This window comes from Pygoscelis adeliae, unplaced genomic scaffold (genome assembly GCF_000699105.1).
Source record: "Pygoscelis adeliae isolate BGI_AS28 unplaced genomic scaffold, ASM69910v1 Scaffold188, whole genome shotgun sequence".
Lineage (NCBI taxonomy): Eukaryota > Metazoa > Chordata > Aves > Sphenisciformes > Spheniscidae > Pygoscelis > Pygoscelis adeliae.
In genome coordinates this window covers 808,928-819,565 of record NW_008825304.1, presented here as the reverse complement: position 1 = coordinate 819,565, position 10,638 = coordinate 808,928, and the positions used below count along the sequence as shown (strand labels likewise).

The window sequence follows — 10,638 nt, the reverse complement described above, 5'->3', positions numbered from 1 at the left end:
TTACTGCAAAGCCTTCTTTCATGCAAGATATGCCTGTTGTTATAGGTAATTTAGAAATTTCTTTCCCCTTTTCATGGCACAGACACGGTACTGAACTTAGGTTCACTGTCGATTTGAAAAACCCACACAACCAAAGCAGTCAAGGGTTTCCATCCACCCTGGACCAGATTCAAGACCAATTCTGTGTTCTGGGTACCCATACATACCTTAACATGCTGTGTCCGCTGAAGTAATCTGCGGTAAAGATTTCTTGTTTTCTCATACTCTTCTTGCTCAATTTCAAAGTCAATGTAGGATTTCCAAAGAACCTGCAAAAGAGAAGTCTCCCATTACGTTCATAGCACACTGAGATTGGGGGGGGGGGAGAAAGAGGAGGAACATGGATAAATGTGAAATTTCTCTGGAAAAAGTTCCAGAGATCTGAATATTGACTGTACAAGCTAGGATTACAACTACACAGTATCAAATCTTGTGCACATAATCCATTTAGCCCACTCGTGTAAGTATGTTTCTCTCTCCTTGTTTTATCATGGGTTTTATAGTCATGCGTACTCTGTTAAGAAACAGATGCTAAATTAATGAGACACAGGCTAAGCCACTACGGTAAGCAGTTCTGTTCAAGCTGGTCGATTATTTACATTTTAATTAGCCATACTGTGTAATAAATACCTTAAAATTGTGCCAACTGTAAAGTTCATCTACCCCCTTACCTCTGGCATGTCTAGCCGGGGCTGGCCAATAGCCAACTCATATATTGCACGGGCTCTATCAATATCACCAAGAATGGTCTCTAGTTCAGCAAATTTAATCCATGATGTGCAGTTTTCCGGTGCAAACTCCAGGAATTTTTCATACAGCTTTCGGCAACGATCAAATTCTCGCAGTTGTAACTCCAATTCAATGTAACCTTTAAACAGTTTGTTTTTTGGACATTTCCCTATGGATGCCCCCTGTTAAGCAAAAAAAAAAAAACAACCAAAAACCACTTAAAGAGAGACCTTGCAAGGAAAAAAACCTGCTCTATTTTCTAAACATCTGTTTACTCCTCAGTATTTGAACTAAAATTCATTTTTGAGCAGAGGTTGTTTTTTAAGACTCTGGTCAGGGCCAATATGAAATCCAACCAATGTTTGCAAAATGAGCGTGCATCCATAAACATCAACAAAAACTCTCAAAGCAGAAAACCTTCTAACTTGTTACACTTCCACATAATACGGATTCCCAACAAAGTATTAGTTGAAACTCACCCTGGCTCATCAAATGAACACTCCATCTTGCATCAAAAGCTGAAGAAAGCATAGTACCAGTCTGTACCAGTCTTCCAGGTAGGCAGTTCCCAAGTATCTTTTAAAACAAATTATATCAGGAGAAACTGTCTCCTGGACCACCACTGCTATTTCACCATCGCATAGAGAATTGTCCACGCTCCCTGCCTGCTGACTTACGATAATGGATAGATGGAGAATAATGTATTAAAAAAATATTTCCTTTTTGATATGCTTCAGCATTTGAAGAAAGCTGTTTGTCCTAAACCATGGTGCCAAGCTGTGAGAAAGCAGTTTCTGATTCTTAATTTGGGAATCTTTTAAAGCAAGAGTTAAGAATGGGCATATCTGAGACAGGTATGTAGTGAGCTTCACTCTGAGTCACTTCTGTAGACAAGTATTATTTATTAAGCACTGCAACCTCTGTTCCCTCAAGCTAATGTGAATTAAGTAATTTGAGATCAAATTCCCTTAGTACAATTCTCCTGCACAACTTTCCTACACATTGATTATCTTGGTACTTATTAAAAATGGAGGAAACCACCACTTGAGAATATCAATTTGGTCACCATTATGGCCCTCCAGCTCTACAAATGCCTCTTCTATCTCAAAATATGCTCAGTTCTTCCCCACACGCCCCCCCTTACTATTTTCTTAAGCAGCACAGGCTCCAGCTGATCTCCTGTCTCCAAGTCCCAGCATCTCTCAGACCCTGAATCCACAAACCATCTGCAACCAGTGAAAATAAGGCAGAGCAAGGTGCTGTCTGGATGCTGATGAGTTTCAGCATCCGGAGCTGGACCTTCTCTTCTGCATGGTGACAGTGCGGGACCCTCACCTCAGGATAGGAGCAAGGCTTCTTGCCAAAGAGGTGGTTCAAAGTCAACTCATTGCAAAAGAAAGAAAGAAACTGCTTGCCAAATCTGTGTCCAGTCTGAGAAAGTATTATGGCTGCAGCAGCAAAATCTGGTTTCCAAAATAAGAAAAAAGGTGACCTACTAAAAAAAAAGACTGTCAAAGAAATTAAATAACAACAGGGAAAAAGACCAACAAAAGAGAAGCCTAAAAGAAACTGAGGAAACTTTCTCTTTCTAGACGGGCCAAAGCACCCTTTCCAGAGTCTACCATAACATTTACCCCTAAAAAAAAGGCAGCCATAAGCAGGGTGCTGACTGGTGACTATGGTAATGTTGAGCAATGGTATCTTAAGCCAAGCTAGAACAGCAGTACGCTTCAGGATGGTTGTCTTCTCCTGCAGGGAGACAATAACAGTCTCATGGGGACTTAACCCCTCCACTTCATTTTTTTTCTGGTCACGGGCAGGAGTCCAGCTCAAGAGACAAAGCTTTGCCAGCACATTGGGGGCAGACTTGGTCCAGCGTCAGCTACAGTAGGCATTCACATTCATGCTCTTATCACTGCTGTACCATGGGTTTTGTGGAAACCCCATCAGTTTCCTCGTTAAAGTCAAACCACCTCATCTGTTACCAACATTAGCTTTCTCTCAAAATTCCTAATGCTATCACTGGGCTTATTTAGAATATTTGAACTGAAGGGAAAGAAAGTTTTTCATTTCAAAAAGTTTTGCTGCCAAAATGTACTCCATTGTTCCCTGACATGCTGACATTCACATAGTGAATTTGCACAGAAGCTCTTGAACCTGCCCAAAGTCCCCATGATTGCTTCTACCAGCAGCCTGGCAGCTGGGACTCAAACACTATTCGGCAGCTCTTAATTTCTGGAGAGTCAAAAACTCCTATTTGTTTAAAATGCTTTTTAAAATGCTATTGTTAGTACAAGTTATCATTTAAACAAATCAGCAGCAGTTGAAAATTTCCAAGTGCACTAAGCTGATTTGGGTACTCTTGCATTCCGATGTGTGTTTTGTCAACTGAAATGAGAAAGCTGCATTCATTTCTGCCCGTGGCTAATTCATCATATCAAGCTACACTTCTTTTTAAGTCATACATGACAGTAAGTACTGGTCCCTGCAGACTTCTCGGATGCTTTATTTAAGTGGATTAAAACAGCAATTTATAAAGGACAATTTAAGATCTTCTAATGCCATTCCCTTCTTACTATTAGTTAGTAAAGTCAATTATGGGATTAACAAAAGCTTACCAAAGCTCTTCTGGCAAGTGGAAGACTTTTCTGGCGTATTTCAAATTGTGCATACAGCAGCCATATTTTGGCAAATGTAAACTGAAAGAAAAAGAACAATGTGATGCTTAGGCTGGAAGCCTAGTAAATGCTGCTGCATATGTTCTTTAAAAAAATAATCACTCTGCCTATACAAGATGTTACTGCTACTGAAGTTAAATGCATTTGATCTCAGTGTTTGCCTGCTGAAAAGTTGAGAGTTCATAGCCCAAAACAATGTCTCTGGAACAGAGCAATATATTCCACCATGGATGAAAGCAAAAACTGCCAGGACAGAAGTCTTCTCAAACAAAGAAAATGGTTCTTTAACCAATCGATTGGTAAAAATATCAGCTATCACTGAATCAATTAACAGCTAATCAACTCAATAATTACAGATTAATCCTAATCTACACAGTTGATACTCAGATGACATGATTAATGACAAACTAGAAAAGGAAGTACATTAACTAAGATTTCCCGACATTCCAAGGCAATGCTGATTAATTGTTTTAAGGGTTTGGCCACGTGGATATTTTAGTTAAAGCTCACTGGCAAAAAAACCCACAAAGACAAAAAATCAGCCTGGAAGACCAATTGTAATGGGGAAGATACACCTGAAAGATGGTTTCTTAAATGCACCTCCCTCAGCTGGGATCGTGCAGACAATTAGAAACAGATGCTGTAAAAGACGGTAACCCCATATAAAGTAGAACAACAAGTGTTCTGCAGAGACTGCAAGCAACTAGGCTGAGAGCAGCTGTAGAATGGACCAACCTCAGGAAGAAAAAAGCAAGTAAAGAATAGATAAGAGTTTTTCTCTGCTGCTTAATAGTACTATGCTATCCTCTGACTATGTGTTATTTCAGCTTCTTAGAGCATACTTAGTAATTTGAAAATACTGGAGAAACCCTTGCATGGCATCTGTATGAGGAAATCTGACATCAGTGTGTGGCCTGCTATTTCCCATCGATGATGCAAATTATATCCATCTAACACCTTAGCTGGGGAAAAAAAAACCCCAATCAATTTTGGAAGATGGATGTTATGAGAGACTGGAAGGGATATTTAAAGTCCTGAGCAGAATGTGCTAGTAGCCATTTGGAGCTGCTTACATGTCTGAACCTTGGGGGGAGAGAAAACTAAAGGATCTTATCTTGGGAATTTTAATCCAAGACTCAATATAAACTGCTGGAGGAGCCATACCTTCTTGTGGGGAATGAGCTCGACGCATGCCTGATATACTTGTCTGGTTCGCTCTGCATCCTGTAAGAACAGGCAAAATTAAGTACTGTGTTCACTGCTAAGATTACACTATATTTTGAGTTGTGTGATGATTGCAAAGCTGCAGATCAGTATTTTTAAGTTACATTATTTAGAATCGTGTATACTTAAGATATAAATGTACTTATCTACTTAGTGTGCACAGTTCAAAGATGGTAACTTCTGAGAATCGGTAAGAGTCATCTCTTCAAAACAAGATTCAACACTAAGAATTGGGCAATAAAACCAGAGTGTCCCCATTTTTGGGGAAAAAAAAAAGTCTTTTTTTCCTTTAACAGACACTGAACAGGTATACTGGACTACAATTTTATGAAATAAAAAGCAGCTATAATGTTACATGACTGATAACAGAAGAAATACTTACACAGCCTCAAAAGGCCACTATAGCAAGAATCTGACTGCTTCACGGAACAACTTAGTTTTGTTAAATATAGAACTATTTCACAAGTTCAGGTAACAGCCTGGAACAGGCAATTCAGATGGGGCTAGAAAGACCTACTTCTGTTTTTATTATCAGCGTGTTTCTGGATGAATTGGGGTGAAACAGAAATGTTTTTTCCCCTATGCATGGAAGGGAAAAATGAAGAGGAAAAACCCCATACTTAACTAGCTACAGGATTTGCTATTTACACAAAACAAGTAAGACATACTATTTTTAGTTCTCAGTTTTCTTATTAAAATATCTGTAGTTATTTAATATAAGGATAATACTTGGGAAGGAAAGAAAAAAAAAAAAACCCTGAGTTCTTACTACTTGCCTTTGCCTCCAGCTCTTCATACAATGCATAGTTAATCCAAAGATAGATGTATCTCTTCCAGTGTCTTTTCTCTTGAATTGGGGGAACATTGGCAATGGCTCTTTCATACACTTCTCGGACAGTCTCGGCATCTGCATCACTTTCAACTAACCTCAGGTAGTCAAACCATGCATCATAATTATGTGGATTTGCCTTCCAGAAAGATGGGAGCAGGGAAATGAGAAAGAAACTTCAGTAACTACAAATAACAGACCCTGTGCCTTTACTTACAGTTTTTATTCAGAATTTCTCCTTTAAAATAGATCACTGGAAAATTAATGAAAACTGTCAGTCTCAGGTATGCTTAAGCTAGAGCTTTTGGGTTAAAGTGCATTTATTTCTTTATTTTACCAACAAACATTCTTTAAGTGAAGGCAAACAAACTGAACTGTGAGAAGGGAAGAGGAAATCATGGAATATGCAGAATTCAGTGAAGAGCAGATATGTGGGACACACCCACACCCATTTTCTCACAAAAAGGTATTTATACACAGGTGAAGTGTCCTGTAACAGTTACTGCACAACAGAAGTAAGTTACAAGCTAAACTGCATTATCTCCTAAGATGACTCTGAAGGGTACTGAGCTCTGAGTTAAATCAAAAACTTGGGCTCCACAATCTACATTAGAACACAGAAACAGAAAAGCAGTGAATGCAAGTATCATTCTCCCCCACACGGATGGAATTCTGCCTCCAAAAAGAACAGTGATCTCTTGGTATTTTCTTGGACTGAGTATCAAGGGTAACATAAAACTCATCAGCCTTCATATCATGAGACACCCATGTACCTTAAGCAGCAGCTGGATGTACGATGAGCCGAGGATAGTTGTAATACATACCTTCACTTCCTCTTCATACTGGAATCTCCTCTTGCTGACAATGATGTCTTCAATTCCCCTTCTGTCACCAAACTTCTTCTCAAATATGGTGTAATTCTTGAAGAGATTTTGGGCCTCCTGTTTTGGAATTCTATCCAAGGCGTACTTGTAGATCACCCTTACTCTTTCAAACTGAAAATATTAAATATCGTTTGAGTAATATTTACAAAGCAGCTTCTGTCCTCCCCATAATTTTTCAGTGAGCTTTTGGCAATATTTAATAGAATACAGAATCATAGAATATCTCAATGTAAATGATTACTCTTCAGGGAGATCTGTGTTAGTCCTGTCCTAAAGCAAACTTTGGAAAAAAAAAAATTTCTGTGAATACCAAAACCCACCATTCATTTACAGGTTTGGAATACTTAAAATATTTTTAAGAGGTTATGGGTTTGGGTTCACAGAATGTTTTCAATTCCTTAATGGCCTAAGCACTTTAAAGAGACCGTCTGGGAAAAACGTGGCTAATTAAGTTTTTTATCATGCAGGCCTACAACCTCTCAGAAACTTACAAATCTGAGGATATGTATTTGATCCGATGACACTATTCTCAAGCTTGGCAGATTTGGTGCCCACCTTTCTGAGAATGTATTTCCTTGATGTCACCAAAAGGTAAATAGAAGCTAAGCAAAATATTGTCTCCTTAACTCAGACTACAGTAACAGTATCTCATAAGGTGCTGAAAAACACAAGTATTGCAGTGAATGTTAAGTGGCCTTGAGTTCGATATTCAAGAAGAAATCTTGTGGGGGCGGTTGGTATTAGTCTGATGTATTATCAAGAAGGTCTTACTTCTTTCTGGTTCTCCTCAAATTTTGCAAAAGCCACGTACAAGTGCTCATCCATATGCTCTTCTCCAAAGAACTCCACTGCCCTCTCATAGACTTTTCTTGCGTGAGCAAAATAACTGTGCTTCTCTTCAAAGCGGGCATACTTGATCCAGTTCTTAACATCAGGATGAACAATAACAAGTAGAGCTATGTTAAAGAAACAATGGTGGTTGAATTGGACATTTCAAATTGCATTCTTCCCAGTGACTACAGGGTCATGGACTATATGAAACAACTCCCAAGGATGGCATATGCAAAAAATGCAACTGGGAAGAAGACACAAAACAGGTCTAAGCACGCAAAGGCTTTGTGTCTTACTGAGAACTTCAAGAAAATTTAAAAAGGGATAAAAATCAGGCAAGAGTCAGGGAGAAGTTTAAGGAGGAGAAATCTGAAACAAATGATGACTGAAAAAAAGCTGGAAGCATGAGTGCTGTTAAATATACACTGTTGTGGCAGGATATACACTCCCTTAACTGAATTTGGAGGCATGTACTAAACATGCTTTTAATACCTAGTGCTGGCTCTCAGCACGGTGGCTTACTCCCAACACACCACAGTAAAAGGGAGCACAGGAACATAGCTGGAGACAGAATAGATAAGAAAGAAATGAAGAATGCAGGCCTAAACTTGGGCAGGTGTCGCAACGCATTAAAAAGGATATATCTCTCATAAATGGTACGTGCCCTGTCCACCTCCTTGTATCTCAGCTCGAAGTTAATGTAGGAATGCCAAGCCTGCTCCTCTGGTTGCCACTCCATCCAACGTTCAAACACCTGACGTGATCCAGCAACATTCCCTAACATCTCTTCCATGTAAGTATACTTATACCTTAGAAAACAGATCAAGTTTTTACAATGACATAGTAAACACATAAATTACAAGGATTTTTTGAGTGCTTAGTAAGAGCAATACTGTGAGATTTCTTCACCTATTCCCCACTTGCACCCCAGAAATGCCTACAGATACTGTTGTGATTGGCAGCATGCAGCACACATCCTTCTCTCCCAATACTCCTACCACTTGAAAAGTACAAAACCTTTCCAAAACTTAAGCCTTCCTCTTTTTCTCCAGACTAGCCTGAAGGCTTGGAGAAACAGAAAACAATGCACTTTTGCATGGTACCAAAATAGAAAAGTGATCTGTAGTCTTTGGGGGTAGAAGCAATCCTCCATTCTCTGCAAACCTACCAGAACTGGTTCACCCTGGGGAGGGTGGTAATGGCTCGATCCCAAATGTTTCGGGCGTGATTAACCTGGCGGTTCTTCATTTCCATTTCTGCATATTTCAGCCAGAGTGTGACATTTCTGTAGTCTACATCTAAAGCACGCTCGTAAATGGAACGGGCTCTGGAAAGCAAAGACAAGTAAGTTGCGTATATAATGTGCCTCCAAGACTTTGATGGTGTTTGTCAACATGTGTCTTAAAAGGTTTATAAGAAATGTCTGCAGCTGCATCATATTTACCTCTGTATTTCTTTTAGGCTTTCCTCCCATTGTGCGTACTTTATCCAGTTACTTATAACAGTCCTGTTTTTTCTTATGTTATCTTCAAAAGTCTGAGGAGAAAATTATTTCTGTAAGAAAGAAATCCCTTTGTGCAGACCAATCTTGTTATAAATGGCTTATAGATTATTATTGGAATGAATTCCAAATGTCTTACACCCATGCAGATGTAGTAACAAATCATACTCAATGCTATTAACACTTTCTAAAAATTGCATAACTGAGAAGCTAGAAGCGTAGATCATCATACAGAATAGGACTAAACTCAAGTTCCTGCAACCTGATACCCGAAATACTGATGGAATAAAAACCGACAGCACTAAAATCTTACTTTTTTTTTTTTTTAAAATCTCCTGCTTGATGTTTCAATAGCAACATTACCCGGACACATAGAATCCAGTCATTGCAGACAACCCTGAATATACCTGCACCAGCACGAGTTTATTCACTTTGACCTGTATGTGTCATTGCTCTAAATTTTTCTTTAAAGCATGATGCCTTATTCCCTGGATTTAATATGCTGGCATCAAATGTGCTAGACAAGTTTCACTGCTCAGTGCAATGGTGAGGGCATCTTCAGTCTCGTGGTCGGCTATTGTCAGGATCAATGCTATTGGTATTCAATATGTGGTTAAACATGGTTTAACACAGTTAACGTGGTGGCTCGTTACTGCCGTTCATATGAGAGATGAAAAAAGGTAACATCAAACATTGTTTTTGCAGTGCTGTGGTGTTGATCATCCGACTCCAGTTGCTCTGCATGTGCCCGAGTGAGGTACACCAGCACCCAGCACAGTGAGGCCCGAAGTCTTCACCAGGAGTCCTAGCCACTATGGTAAGGAGGGAAATGAGCACCCACTCGGGGCTGAGTACAGGGACGCTGTATTGTGCTGCAACAGTCACCAGTTCTGAACATATGTATATACGCTTCAGGGACTGATAGCCCTAGTTTATGCTGTCTGTATCTAGAGAAGCTGCTGAGTGCTGAAAACATTTGACGTTCCCTGTCAGGGATATGCTTGCTTTGCTGATCCAGGACAGCAATTATCAAAGGAAAAAGCAGAACAAAACCGTAGATAAGTTTGCACAAGAAAAGCAATTATTTTAAGTAAAGAAGAAAAAATTATACCTGAAATTTCACATGCAAAATGGTCAAGTTTTAAGACAATCGTCAAATGTAACCACGAGTGGTGTAGAAAGTTGTGTTCTAAAGTGTGCTAAGTAATACCATAATTATACAGAACAGAAACATCACTTGCAAACACACTGTGTTTTTTAAACAGTTGATGTGGAAAACACAGCAGCATTACTGTAAAGCTTGCTAGCGTTCTGCCATGCTGACTGGCCAGATACTAGTGGTGATGAAGAAACTGCATATAAGCCATGCATGTAATTACCCTTGCAACGTTCCGAACGTGTTGAACATGCTCACATGTGAGATGTTGTGTACTACCAAATTTTGTGTTAAACAACATGTTTAACTTACAGTTTTTACAGAAAAGTAGCATTTTCTGCTACATGAAAATGTTAGTTTTTTTTAAGAATTGCTATTCATCTGGAAAATCCACGAGTAATATAGACTAATCTTGTTTAAGGTAAAACATAGCCAAATTTTAGTGCTTTATACGAGCATCAGGATTAGTTTTCTGTTGTTCGGTTTTTTTCCCTTTACCTTCCTTTTCCGGAGTTTATAGTCGTTTAGCTCTTCAACATCTGTGATCTTCTGTTGCGGCGGCGGCGGCAGAAGTTCAAGTTCTCTCTCCTTCGCTTCTCTCAAAAGCTGTTCCGCTGTGATCTGAACTTCCGCAGGCGCTTTATTTTTCACCTGTAAAGTAAAAGCGCTTGATTCACGTTTTCTCCTTCCAATGCAAAACCGAAAAATCTCCCCACGATGAATTTACTCCGGCGGCTTACTCCGCTCAGCGTTTACCGAGGAAGGGC

The 10,638-nt window shown here is 39.3% G+C and overlaps 1 protein-coding gene across 1 annotated transcript in view; it reads right to left on the bottom strand.

The window, feature by feature from the left end:
* Positions 1-10,541, bottom strand: part of CRNKL1 (crooked neck pre-mRNA splicing factor 1) — an 11,970-nt gene extending 1,429 nt beyond the window's left edge. Inside the window, exons 1-11 of the mRNA XM_009330128.1 lie at positions 10,370-10,541; positions 8,659-8,750; positions 8,383-8,541; positions 7,857-8,023; positions 7,155-7,333; positions 6,324-6,494; positions 5,447-5,638; positions 4,611-4,670; positions 3,387-3,467; positions 711-950; positions 207-308 (exon numbers count right to left, since the gene is read on the bottom strand). Coding sequence (XP_009328403.1) covers positions 207-308; positions 711-950; positions 3,387-3,467; positions 4,611-4,670; positions 5,447-5,638; positions 6,324-6,494; positions 7,155-7,333; positions 7,857-8,023; positions 8,383-8,468 — 1,278 coding nt within the window. The 5' untranslated portion in view covers positions 8,469-8,541; positions 8,659-8,750; positions 10,370-10,541. The remainder of the gene's footprint in view (positions 1-206; positions 309-710; positions 951-3,386; positions 3,468-4,610; positions 4,671-5,446; positions 5,639-6,323; positions 6,495-7,154; positions 7,334-7,856; positions 8,024-8,382; positions 8,542-8,658; positions 8,751-10,369) is intronic.
* Between the last annotated feature and the right edge of the window lie 97 nt (positions 10,542-10,638).